The sequence below is a fragment of the Mustelus asterias genome, unplaced genomic scaffold (genome assembly GCF_964213995.1).
Source record: "Mustelus asterias unplaced genomic scaffold, sMusAst1.hap1.1 HAP1_SCAFFOLD_2226, whole genome shotgun sequence".
Classification (NCBI taxonomy): domain Eukaryota; kingdom Metazoa; phylum Chordata; class Chondrichthyes; order Carcharhiniformes; family Triakidae; genus Mustelus; species Mustelus asterias.
The window spans coordinates 15,863-29,449 of NW_027592171.1; the positions used below are offsets into that span (position 1 = coordinate 15,863).

Genomic DNA, 13,587 nt, shown 5'->3' on the forward strand with positions numbered 1-13,587 from the left:
AGATTTACAAGGATGTTGCCTGGATTGGTTAGCATGCCTTATGAGGATAGGCTGAGGGAGCTCGGTCTTTTCTCCTTGGAGAGACGAAGGATGAGAGGTGACCTGATAGAGGTGTACAAGATGTTGAGAGGCATAGGTCAGGTGGATTCTCGGAGGCTTTTTCCCAGGGCTGAAATGGCTGCTACGAGAGGACACAAGTTTAAGGTGCTGGGGAGTAGGTACAGAGGAGATGTCAGGGGTAAGTTTTTCACTCAGAGGATGGTGGGTGAGTGGAATCGGCTGCCATCAGTGGTGGTGGAGGCAAACTCGATAGGGTCTTTTAAGAGACTTCTGGATGAGTACATGGGACTTAATAGGATTGAGGGTTATAGGTAAGCCTATATATAAGCCTAGGTAGGTAGGGACATGACCGGTGCAACTTGTGGGCCAAAGGGCCTGTTTGTGCTGTATTTTTTCTATGTTCTCTATGTTCTATAAATGACAAATAGCAGTGGACCTAGCACCAATCCCTGAGGCACGCCGCTGGTCACAGGTCTCCAGTTTGAAAAACAACCCTCTACAACCACCCTCTGGTTTCTGTCATCAAGATGTGGAGATGCCGGCGTTGGACTGGGGTAAACACAGTAAGAAGTTTAACAACACCAGGTTAAAGTCCAACAGGTTTATTTGGTAGCAAAAGCTTGTGTGGCTTTTGCTACCAAATAAACCTGTTGGACTTTAACCTGGTGTTGTTAAACTTCTTATTCTGTCATCAAGCCAATTTTGTATCCATTTGGCTACCTCACCTAGATCCTGTGAGATTTAACCTTATGCAACAACCTACCATGCGGTACCTTGTCAATGGCCTTGCTAAAGTCCATGTAGACAACATCAACTGCGCTGCCCTCATCTACCTTCTTGGTTACCCCTTCAAAAAATTCAATGAAATTTGGAAGACATGTTTTTCCACTCACAAAGCCATGCTGACTGTTCCTAATCAGTCCTTGCGTCTCTAAATGCCTGTAGATCCAGTCTCTCAAAATACCTTCCAACAACTTACCCACCACAGATGTGAGGCTCACCGGCCTGTAGTTCCCGGGCTTTTCCCTGCAGCCTTTTCAAATAAAGGCACAACGTTTGCCACCCTCCAATCTTCAGGCACCTCTCCTGTGACTATTGATGATACAAATATCTCTGCTAGGGGACCTGCAATTTCCTACATAGCCTCCCACAATGTCCTGGGATACACTTCATCAGGTCCCGGGGATTTATCTACCTTGATGCACATTAAGACTTCCAGCACCTCCTTCTCTGTTACATATACACTCCTCAAGCCATCACTATTTATTTCCCCCAAGTTCCCTAACATCCATGCTTTTCTCAACAGTAAATACTGATGAGAAATATTCATTTAGGATCTCATCCATCTCTTGTGGATCCGCACATAGATGACGTTGTTGATCCTTAAGAGATCCTACTCTCTCCCTAGTTACTCTTGTGCCCCCGTCTTTCTGTGGCCTCTCCTTCCTGTCTCCATGTCTCTTCCTCTGTGTTCCCTCTTGCCCTGTGTTAGCCCTCTTAGAACCATAGAAAATTACAGCTCAGAAACAGGCCTTTTGGCCCTTCTTGTCTGTGCCGAACCATTTTTTGCCAAGTCCCACTGACCTGCACTTGGACCATATCCCTCCACACCCCTCTCATCCATGAAGCCGTCCAAGTTTTTCTTAAATGTTAAAAGCATTTACCACTTTATCCCACAGCTCATTCCACACTCCCACCACTCTCTGCGTGAAGAAGCCCCCCCTAATATTCCCTTTAAACTTTTCTCCTTTCACCCTTAACCCATGCCCTCTGTTTTTGTTCTCCCCTAGCTTCAGTGGAAAAAGCCTGCTTGCATTCACTCTATCTATACTCATCAAAATCTTATACACCTCTATCAAATCTCCCCTCATTCTTCTTGTGCAGCTCTTCATCCAGGACTCACTCCTGTTTCCGCCCCCCCCCCCCCCCCCCCCCCCTCTTCCTGATTGTCCTTCTTACCATTTTAGCTTCATATCGCAGGATGATTTTGTCATTTTCCAGCATTTTGAGGACATCTTTCTTTGGAGGTTTCGGGATGAATGACAGACAATTCCCCAGCGAATCCTCGACTGAACCAAATCCATTGTATGGAGGAATCCACTAGAGTCAATGGGAATAGGGCATTACAACATTGCAGCCACTGAATACAGAGAAAAAGGAGAGGGCTGAGATTGGCACAGCGCTGAGGGAGTGGTCAGGGATTGGTGCCACACAAAGGGAGTGGCCTGGGATTGGTGCAGCACAGAGGGAGTGGTCAGGGATTGGTGCAGCATAGAGGGAGTGGTCAGGGATTGGTGCAGCATAGAGGGTGGTCAGGGATTGGTGCAGCACAGAGTGAGAGGCCTGGGATTGGTGCAGCTCAGAGGGGGAGGCCTAGGATTGGATAGCAGAGGGGAAGGCCTGGGATTGGTGCAGCACAGAGGGCGAGACCTAGGATTGGTGCAGCACAGATGGAGTGGTCAGGGATTGGTGCAGAACAGAGGTAGTGGCCTGGGATTGGTTCAGTTCAGAGGGGGAGGCCTAGGATTGGTTAGCACATAGGCGAAGGCCTGGGATTGGTTCAGCACAGAGGTAGTGGCCTGGGATTGGTTCAGCTCAGAGGGGGAGGCCTAGGATTGGTTAGCACAGAGGGGAAGGCCTGGGATTGGTTCAGCACAGAGGTAGTGGCCTGGGATTGGTTCAGCTCAGAGGGGGAGGCCTGGGATTGGTTATACTATTGAATAAATTGATGTTAACAAAAGGAAAGAAACAGATTGGTGAGAGTCTGGCAGGTATTTATTTATGTAGTTGATAGTGAAGAATATAATTGTTGTCTCCAGAATGATATCAATGGTTTGGTTGAGAGGATAGAGAGGTGGCAAATGGAATTCAATCAAGAGAAATGTGAGGTAATTCATTTTTGGAGGGCAAATAAAGCAAGAGAATGCACAATAAACAAGAGGATCTTAAGAAGGGTAGAGGAAGTGAGAGACCCTGCAGAGTGTTGTCATGGCCACGAAGTGCACAGGAATCGTCAATAGATCTCCCCGTGGGCTTCGTGAAGTACAAATTCCCCTATTGGGTGAGTGGAGACTCGCCCAATGGGAAGTGAGCAGCAGGAGGTTAATACCTAATGCTTCAACCTAGACTGTTGTACTCCTGGTGATGGAAGACTGGCCTTGGTGAAATTATTATTTTGTTGACGAGGAGTAAAACCATTTTGTTCTCTCCCTGAACAACCTCTAAGTCAAGAATAAGTAACACTTCTCCGGTAAGGAAAAGCAATTGTGCCTCTTTTCGGGAAACTATACCAGTGGGGAACACTGGGTCCAATACACAAAGTGCATGCGTTACTTCTTCCATGCTAACGACATTTAAGGAGACAAAAAACAAAAAGTAATTTTGTTGACGGCATGCAGCGCCCTGACATTCAGCATGAATAAAATCTGACCTATCCGGGTGCCCTTGACTCGAAAACGTTTAATGAGCTAGTAAACATTCATTCTGACTCCATCATTATGAAGTGCTTCGAAAGGTTAGTCATGGTACGCATCAACACCATTTGCAACTTCTCAGATACTGAACCAGTCCATGTTCAAATGCAACAAGATCTGGACAATATCCAGGCTTGGGCTGACAAGTGGCAAGTAACATTTGCACCACACAAATGCCAGGCAATGACCATCACCAATAAGAGACACTCTAGCCACCGTCCCTTGACATTCAATGGTCTCACCATCACTGAATTCCCCACTGTCAACATCCTTGCGGTTACCATTGACCAGAAACTCAACTGGACTCACCACATAAACACAGTGGCTACAAGAGCAGATCAGAGGCTAGGAATACTGCGGCGAGTAACTCACCTCCTGACTTCCCAAAGCCTATCCACCATCTACAAGACACAAGTCAGGAGTGTGATGGAATACTCCCCACTTGCCTGGATTGGTGCAGCTGCAACAGCACTCAAGAAGCTCAATACCATCCAGGACAAAGCAGCCCCGCTTGATTGGCACCAAATCTACAAACATTCAATCCCTCCACCACCGACGCTCAGTAGCAGCAGTGTGTACTATCTACAAGATGCACTGCAGCAATTCACCAAAGATCCCGAGACAGCACCTTCCAAACTCATGACCACTTTCATTTAGAAGGACAAGGGCAGTAGATAGATGAGAACACCACCACCTGCAAGTTCCCCTCCAAGCCACTCACCATCCTGACTTGGAAATATATCGCCATTCCTTCGCAGTTGCTGGGTCAAAATCCTGGAATTCCCTCCCTAATGGCATTGTGGGTCAACCCACAGAACATGGACACAAAGTGATTCAAGAAGGCAGCTCACCACCACCCTCTCAAGAGCAACTAGGGGTGGGCAATCAATGCTGGCCCGTCAGCGGTGCCCATGTCCCACAAATGAATAATTTAAAAAATGGATCAATTCCAGCTTCCCAGCCACTAGTTCACCTACCGCCTCAACAGGTCCACAGCAGATGCCACCTCCCTGGCCCTAATCTCAACCTTGGAACACCTAGATAACAAAGACACTTATGTCAGACTCCTATTTATTGACTACAGCGCAGCCTTTAATATCATTATTCCTACAAAACTCATCTCCAAACATCGTGGCCTAGGACTCGGTTCCTCCCTCTGAAACTGGATCCTGAACTTCCTAGCCCACAGACCACAATCCGTAAGGATAGGCAACCACACCTCCTCCACAATCATCCTCAACACTGCTGCTCCACAGGGTTGTGTTCTCAGCCCACTACTATACTTCATAGAAACCCTACAGTGCAGAAAGAGGCCATTGGGCCCATCGAGTCTGCACCTACCACAATCCCACCCAGGCCCTACCCCATATCCCTACACATTTACCCACTAATCCCTCTAACCTACACATCTCAGGACACTATGGGGCAGCTTTAGCATGGCCAATCGACCTAACCCGCACATCTTTGGACTGTGGGAGGAAACCAGAGTGTGAAGTTGTACGAACTAAGTAATGGCATGATGGGAAAATTGGTCAACTATTTGGTACAATATAAGAATGGCTGACCAAGCTATTCCAAAATGCCTGACCTCTGTAAGGCCTGATAAGATTGACTCCTCATAATCCAGGGCTGTATGAGTAAGACAAGATAAGGTCAGGGATGAAGGAGTCACCGACCATTTTGTGTTACATCAAAGGACAAGATAAGGGTATGAATGATGAGACAAAGAGTTCTAGGAGGTCAGCAGGTTGTGCCATGATTCTATTACTGATCGAATCCCTGAATAAGTTCTAGTCACGCAAACTGATAATGATTATGTATAAATACTGAACTGATTCTTTGTGTAAGCGCGGACTTGAGGAGGAATTAGCAAGTTGTACCAACTGCTCTCTGAACTCAAGTTTCAGCCAATACTGCATGCAGTCTTTCGTAAATAAAGACTAGTTATTTAGTCGGAACGAATTTTGTTGAGTCTTTCTATCACAGTCAAGAAGCAGGAAAGTTTCCACTTCAATAGGAGCACCCAGAGGAAACCCACGCAGACACGAGGAGAATGTGCAAACTCCACACAGACAGTGACCCAAGCCGGGAATCGAACCCAGGTCCCTGGAGCTGTGAAGCAGCAGTGCTAACCACTGTGCTATCATACTTCTTATAAACCTATGACTGTGTGGCCAAATATCCCTCCAATTCAATTTTCAAGTTTGCTGATGACACCACCGTAGTGGGTCAGATCTTAAACAATGATGAGGTGGAGTACAGGAAAGAGATAGAGAATCCGGTGAATTGGTGCAACCCTCTCTGCCTCAATGTCAGTAAAACAAAGGAGATAGTCATCGACTTCAGGAAGTGTAGTGGAGGACATGCCCGTGTCCACATCAATGGGGATGAAGTGGAAATGGTTGAGAGCTTCAAGTTTCTAGGTGTCCAGATCACCAACAACCTGTCCTGGTCCCTTTCTCAGGACGCTAAGGAAACGCTAAGACATGTCCGTTACGGCTCTCACCAACTTTTACAGAGGCACCATAGAAAACATCCTTTCTGGTTGTATCACAGCTTGGCATGGCTCCTGCTCTGTCCAAGACCGCAAGAAACTACAAAGGGTCGTGAACGAAGCCCAGTTCATCATGCAAACCAGCCTCCCATCCATTGACTCTGTTTACACTTGCCACTGCCTCAGAAAAGCAGCCAGCATAATCAAGGACTCCAGACATCCTGGACATACTTTTTTCCATCTTCTTTATTATATATCGTTAATATATAATGTGAACAGTTGGGATCCTAGCACAGATCCTTGCGGTACCCCTCTAATCACTGCCTGCCAATCAGAAAAGACCTATTTATGTCAACTTTTTGTTTCCTATTTGCTGACCAGCTTTCTATCCATCTCAAGGCACTACCTGTGCTTTAACTTTACATTGAGTCTGCATAGTTATGTGAGACCTTGTTGCAAGTGTGCTGAAAGTCTAAACCACATCCACTAGTTCTCCTGATTTTTTCTACTGGTTACATCCTTAAAGAATTCCAATAGATTTGTCAAGTGTTCATTGCAAGAGAATTTGAGTACAGGAGAAAGGATGTCTTACTACGGCTGCACAGGGCCTTGGTGAGACCACACCTGGAGTATTGTGTGCAGTTTTAATCTCTTTATCTAAGAAAATAAATACTTACCACAGAGGGAGTGCAGTGAAAGTTCACCAGATTGATTTCTGGGATGACAGGATTGTCGTATGAGGAGAGATTGGGTTGACTAGACCTGTATTCACCAGAATTTAGAAGAATGAGAGGGAATTTCATTGAAACGTATAAAATTCTGACAGGGCTGGGCAGACTGAGGCACCATAGAAAACATCCTTTCTGGTTGTATCACAGCTTGGTATGGCTCCTGCTCTGTCCAAGACCGCAAGAAACTACAAAGGGTCGTGAACGAAGCCCAGTTCATCACTCAAACCAGCCTCCCATCCATTGACTCTGTTTACACTTGCCACTGCCTCAGAAAAGCAGCCAGCATAATCAAGGACTCCAGACATCCTGGACATACTTTTTTCCATCTTCTTTATTATATATCGTTAATATCGTTTCCTTTGGCTGGGGAGTCTAGACCAAAGAGTAATGGCTCAGGAAACAGGATAGGCCATTTTGGACTGAGAGGAGGAGAAACCTCTTCATTCAGAGGGTAGTGAACATGTGGAATTCTCTACCACAGAAGGCTGTGGAGGCCAAGTCACTGAATGTTCTAAAGTGAGAAATAGATAGATTCCCAGACACTAAAGGTATCAAGGGTAGCTGGAGGGTGAGGGAGTATCACATTGAGATAGAGGATCACTACCTCCCTCTGGCTAAGTCATCACAACACATTAGCAGGCCATTCAGCCCACAGAATTCATGCAAGTGCTCTGTGGAGAAATCCAGTGAACCCAATCTTGCGCCCACCCCCCGCCCCGCCCTCCCATCTATCCCAGAACACTGAAAGTTAATTTCCCTCAACCGCTCATCCAATCTCCTTTCTAAAATCATTCATCTTTTCCACTTCTGCCATCCATGTAGGCACTGAGTTCCAGTTATGCACTTGCTGGACGATTAAGACTTCTTCAGAATTCGCCCATATCTCTTCTCCAAAATCTTAACCCTGTGACCCCCCCCCCTCCGCCTTTAAGTTTAAGTTTGTTTATTAGTGTCACGGGTGGGCTTGCATTGACACTGCGGTGAGGATACTGTGGGGGTCCCCTAGTCGCCACACTCTGGCATCTTTTTGGGTGCACTGGGGAGAAGTTGCGCCGGTGCGCCTGGCCAGCACATCTTTCGGGCTGTGTGGGGGGGGGGGGGCCGGGAGAGAAGAGCGGGAGCAGGGGACCAGAGCACCCGGAGGGGACCCACGCAGATGCGGGGAGGGCGTGTGGGCTCCGCACGGACAGTGACCCAGACCAGGAGTTGAACCAGAGTCCCTGGCGCTGTGGGGTGGCATTGCTAGCTGCTGTGCCACCATGCCACCCATCCTATCAGATCTCCTCTCAACTTTCTTCACCCCAAGGAGAACATCCCCAACTTCTCCAACCTTCTCACTGACTTGACCCAAAAAAGACTGGCAAAAAAGACACTGCTTGAACAACAAGAGCCATTAACCCAGTGGAGGGCAACCTGCAGCATGGGGTGGGGGGGGGACATGCAGCCCATCTGCGTTCTGAGTGCGGACCCACCAGATATTGTGTTGGCCATTGTCCACGCGCAGGGTTGCCCCATTCTTGTCAAGCTGCTAGAGGCAGTAGTAGAGGCGGGTACAATTTTGTCTTTTAAGAAGTATTTAGACAGTTACATAGGTAGGATGGGTATAGAGGGATATAGGCCAAACGCGGGCAATTGGGACTAGCTTAGTGGTTAATAAAAGGGGCGGCATGGACAAGTTGGGCCGAAGGACCTGTTTCCATGCTGTAAACCTCTATCAGCCACATTGAAGGGAGGAGAAGGTTCAATGAGCCAACTGGGGTACCCCTGTTCCTATTTTCTACGTTTCTATGTTTGTATGTTGAGGAAGAAACCTTCACTCATTAAAAACGTACCTGGATCTGCACCTGAAGTGCTGTAACCTGCGAGGCTAAGCACGAGGAGCTGGAGGATGGGATTAGAATGAGTGGTTCAATTTTCAGCTAGCGCAGACATGATGGGCTGAGTGGCTGAATTTTTGTGTCATAATCTTTCTATGGTTCTATGGTGCAATGGTGAGGATGAGAGAAAAGTAGACCAGGGTGTCACAGAGGGAATGGTCCCTACAGAATGATGACAGTGGGAGTGAGGGAATATGTGGGTGGTGGCATCATGTTGGAGTTGGCAGAAATGGCAGAGAATAATACATTGAATACGGAGGCTCAGAGGCTGGTGGGGTGGAAAGTGAGGACAAGGGGAACCCTATTATGGTTCTGGGAGGGAGGGGAAGGGGTGAGGGTCCTGTCAACCATGGTGGGGGCGGGGGGGGGGCGGAGCTATGGAAAAAGGAAAATGAAGAGTCATCCAAACTTGAAACATTGGCTCTATTCTCTCTCCACAGATGCTGTCAGACCTGCTGAGATTTTCCAGTATTTTCTGTTTTTGTTTCAGATTCTAGCATCTGCAGGATTGAGAAGAAAGGACACTGACTGAAGGTGAATGACAAATAATGAAAGTAAGAACAGAGTGGTTACAATTTGGACTGTGGGGCAGGAAGACTTAAACTTGCCTAATGGAATGAGCTAATTATCTGAAGAAACAATATTATCAGAGCTGTGATAAAAAGATGGGGGAGTGAGATTAATGAGTTGCTGTTGGAGACAGCCAGCAGAGGGATTCTGTGCTGTGACGATTCCATGATTCTATGATTGTGTGAAAGCAAGAGATGATATTCTGCACTACAATCTGGAGGGTGCTCAAATCCACACCTCAGACCGTCCATGAACATCAGACACCCGATTTGTCAGCCAATTAAACAGGCTCCTGGGAATAGGACAGACCATTAAGAGGGTGTCCTCCCCCCCAATACAAACCTTTTTCTCTGGCTGGGCAGGTTTCTTGATGACATCGACAGGTTGAAGCTCAACTCCTCGAATGTTCTGGTAATAGTAATTCTTTGTGAACTCATCACAGTCGTAGATGAAGAATTCACGGCCGAGGAGAGTGACCGGCTGACCAACAATGAAATCCCTTGGACCGTAATATTCCTTCACCTCCTGGTCAGACAGTTCCATTGAAATTGTGGGGAAGTTTGCTGCAGAGAGAGAGAGTGAGTAAGTGAGACAGAGAGAGTGTGTGTGAGAGAGAGAGAGAGAGAGAGAGGGAGGGTGCGAGAGAGAGAGGGTGCGAGAGAGAGAGAGAGAGGGTGCGAGAGAGAGAAAGAGGGTGCGAGAGAGAGAGAGAGAGGGTGCGAGAGAGAGAGAGAGAGGGTGCGAGAGAGAGAGAGAGGATGCGAGAGAGAGAGGGTGCGAGAGAGAGAGGATGCGAGAGAGAGAGGGTGCGAGAGAGAGAGGGTGCGAGAGAGAGAGAGAGAGGGTGCGAGAGAGAGAGAGAGAGCGAGAGAGAGAGAGAGGGTGAGAGAGAGAGCGAGAGGGTGAGAGAGAGCGAGAGGGTGAGAGAGAGCGAGGGTGCGAGAAAGAGAGCGAGAGAGAGAGAGCGAGAGGGTGCGAGAGAGAGAGGGTGCGAAAGAGAGAGAGGGTGCGAGAGAGAGAGAGAGGGTGCGAGAGAGAGAGAGAGAGGGTGCGAGAGAGAGGGTGCGAGAGAGAGAGAGAGAGGGTGCGAGAGAGAGAGAGGGTGCGAGAGAGAGAGTGAGAGAGAGAGAGGGCGAGAGAGAGAGCGAGAGGGTGAGAGAGAGAGAGGGTGCGAGAGAGAGAGGGTGCGAGAGAGAGAAAGAGGGTGCGAGAGAGAGAGAGAGAGGGTGCGAGAGAGAGAGAGAGGGTGCGAGAGAGAGAGAGAGGGTGCGAGAGAGAGAGAGAGAGGGTGCGAGAGAGAGAGAGAGGGTGCGAGAGAGAGAGAGAGGGTGCGAGAGAGAGAGAGGGTGCGAGAGAGAGAGAGAGGGTGCGAGAGAGAGAGAGGGTGCGAGAGAGAGAGAGAGGGTGCGAGAGAGAGAGGGTGCGAGAGAGAGAGAGAGGGTGCGAGAGAGAGAGAGAGGGTGAGAGAGAGCGAGAGAGTACGAGAGAGAGGGTGCGAGAGAGAGAGAGAGAGGGTGCGAGAGAGAGAGAGAGAGGGTGCGAGAGAGAGAGAGAGAGGGTGCGAGAGAGAGAGAGGGTGCGAGAGAGAGAGAGAGGGTGCGAGAGAGAGAGGGTGCGAGAGAGAGAGAGAGGGTGCGAGAGAGAGAGAGGGTGCGAGAGAGAGAGCGAGAGAGAGAGCGAGAGGGTGAGAGAGAGAGCGAGAGAGTGCGAGAGAGAGGGTGCGAGAGAGAGAGAGAGGGTGCGAGAGAGAGAGAGAGAGAGGGTGCGAGAGAGAGAGAGAGAGGGTGCGAGAGAGAGAGAGAGAGGGTGCGAGAGAGAGGGTGCGAGAGAGAGAGAGGGTGCGAGAGTGCGAGAGAGGGTGCGAGAGAGCGAGAGAGGGTGCGAGAGAGCGAGAGAGGGTGCGAGAGAGCGAGAGAGGGTGCGAGAGAGAGAGCGAGAGAGAGAGAGAGGGTGAGAGAGAGAGCGAGAGTACGAGAGAGAGGGTGCGAGAGAGAGAGAGAGAGGGTGCGAGAGAGAGAGAGAGAGGGTGCGAGAGAGAGAGAGAGAGGGTGCGAGAGAGATAGAGAGAGGGTGCGAGAGAGAGAGAGAGGGTGCGAGAGAGAGAGAGTACGAGAGAGAGGGTGCGAGAGAGAGAGAGAGGGTGCGAGAGAGAGAGAGAGGGTGTGAGAGAGAGAGGGTGCGAGAGAGAGAGAGAGAGGGTGCGAGAGAGAGAGAGAGAGGGTGCGAGAGAGAGGGTGCGAGAGAGAGGGTGCGAGAGAGAGGGTGCGAGAGAGCGAGAGAGGGTGCGAGAGAGAGAGGGTGCGAGAGAGAGGGTGCGAGAGAGAGGGTGCGAGAGAGAGGGTGCGAGAGAGAGGGTGCGAGAGAGCGAGAGAGGGTGCGAGAGAGCGTGCGAGAGAGAGAGGGTGCGAGAGAGAGAGGGTGCGAGAGAGAGAGGGTGCGAGAGAGAGAGAGAGGGTGCGAGAGAGGGTGCGAGAGAGAGAGGGTGCGAGAGAGAGAGAGAGAGGGTGCGAGAGAGAGAGAGGGTGCGAGAGAGAGAGAGGGTGCGAGAGAGAGAGAGAGGGTGCGAGAGAGGGAGAGAGAGGGTGCAAGAGAGAGAGAGGGTGCGAGAGAGAGACAGAGGGTGCGAGAAAGAGAGAGAGTGCGAGAGAGAGAGAGTGCGAGAGAGAGAGTGCGAGAGAGAGTGCGAGAAAGAGAGAGAGTGCGAGAGAGAGAGAGAGTGTGAGAGAGAGAGAGTGCGAGAGAGGGAGCGAGTGCGAGAGAGAGAGCGAGTGCGAGAGAGAGCGAGTGCGAGAGAGAGCGAGTGCGAGAGCGAGCGAGTGCGAGAGCGAGCGAGTGCGAGAGCGAGCGAGTGCGAGAGCGAGCGAGTGCGAGAGCGAGCGAGTGCGAGAGAGAGCGCGTGCGAGAGAGAGCGAGTGCGAGAGAGAGCGAGTGCGAGAGAGAGCGAGTGCGAGAGAGAGCGAGTGCGAGTGCGAGAGAGAGTGCGAGAGAGAGAGAGTGCAAGAGAGAGAGTGCGAGAGAAAGAGAGTGCGAGAGAGAGAGAGTGCGAGAGAGAGACAGAGAGAGAGAGTGCGAGAGAGAGTGCGAGAGAGAGAGTGCGAGAGAGAGAGTGCGAGGGAGAGTGCGAGAGAGAGAGAGTGCGAGAGAGAGAGAGTGCGAGAGAGAGAGAGTGCGAGAGAGAGAGTGCGAGAGAGAGAGAGTACGAGAGAGAGTGCGAGAGAGAGTGCGAGAGAGAGTGCGAGAGAGAGTGCGAGAGAGAGTGCGAGAGAGAGTGCGAGAGAGAGTGCGAGAGAGAGTGCGAGAGAGAGTGCGAGAGTGCGAGAGAGAGTGCGAGAGAGAGTGCGAGAGAGAGTGCGAGAGAGAGTGCGAGAGAGAGTGCGAGAGAGAGTGCGAGAGTGCGAGAGAGAGAGAGTGCGAGAGAGGGAGAGTGCAAGAGAGAGAGTTGTGAGAGCAAGAGAGTGCGAGAGAGAGAGTGCGAGAGAGAGAGAGTGCGTGAGAGAGAGAGTACGAGAGAGAGTGCGAGAGAGGGAGTGCGAGAGATAGAGTGCGAGAGAGAGAGTGCGAGAGAGAGTGCGTGAGAGAGAGAGTGTGAGAGAGAGAGTGCGAGAGAGAGAGCGAGAGAGAGAGTGCGAGAGAGAGAGCGAGAGAGAGAGTGCGAGAGAGAGGGAGAGAGAGAGAGTGCAAGAGAGGGAGAGAGTGCGAGAGAGAGACAGAGTGCGAGAGAGAGACAGAGTGCGAGAGAGAGACAGAGTGCGAGAGAGAGACAGAGTGCGAGAGAGAGACAGAGTGCGAGAGAGAGACAGAGTGCGAGAGAGAGACAGAGTGCGAGAGAGAGACAGAGTGCGAGAGAGAGACAGAGTGCGAGAGAGAGACAGAGTGCGAGAGAGAGACAGAGTGCGAGAGAGAGACAGAGTGCGAGAGAGAGACAGAGTGCAAGAGAGAGACAGAGTGCAAGAGAGAGACAGAGTGCGAGACAGAGACAGAGTGCGAGACAGAGACAGAGAGCGAGAGAGAGCGAGAGAGAGACAGAGTGCGACAGAGTGTGAGTGCAAGAGAGAGAGTGCGAGAGAGAGAGTGCGAGAGAGAGAGTGCGAGAGTGCGAGAGAGAGTGCGAGGGAGAGAGAGTGCGAGCGAGTGCGAGTGCGAGAGTGCGAGAGAGAGACAGAGTGCGAGAGAGAGAGTGCGAGAGAGAGTGCGATAGAGAGTGCGAGAGAGAGAGAGTGCGAGAGAGAGTGTGCGAGAGAGTGCGAGAGAGAGAGAGTGCGAGAGAGGGAGAGTGCGAGAGAGGGAGAGTGCGAGAGAGGGAGAGTGCGAGAGAGAGAGTGCGAGAGAGAGAGAGTGCGAGAGAGAGAGAGTGCGAGAGAGAGAGAGTGCGAGAGAGAGAG

General features: G+C 50.4%; 1 protein-coding gene across 1 annotated transcript in view; it reads right to left on the reverse strand.

Moving 5' to 3' along the window:
- Nucleotides 1-13,587, reverse strand: part of efhc1 (EF-hand domain (C-terminal) containing 1) — a gene marked incomplete at its 5' end in the record, with an annotated part of 41,968 nt that overhangs the window by 7,841 nt on the left and 20,540 nt on the right. Inside the window, 2 exons of the mRNA XM_078207345.1 lie at nucleotides 2,020-2,160; nucleotides 9,548-9,768. Coding sequence (XP_078063471.1) covers nucleotides 2,020-2,160; nucleotides 9,548-9,768 — 362 coding nt within the window. The remainder of the gene's footprint in view (nucleotides 1-2,019; nucleotides 2,161-9,547; nucleotides 9,769-13,587) is intronic.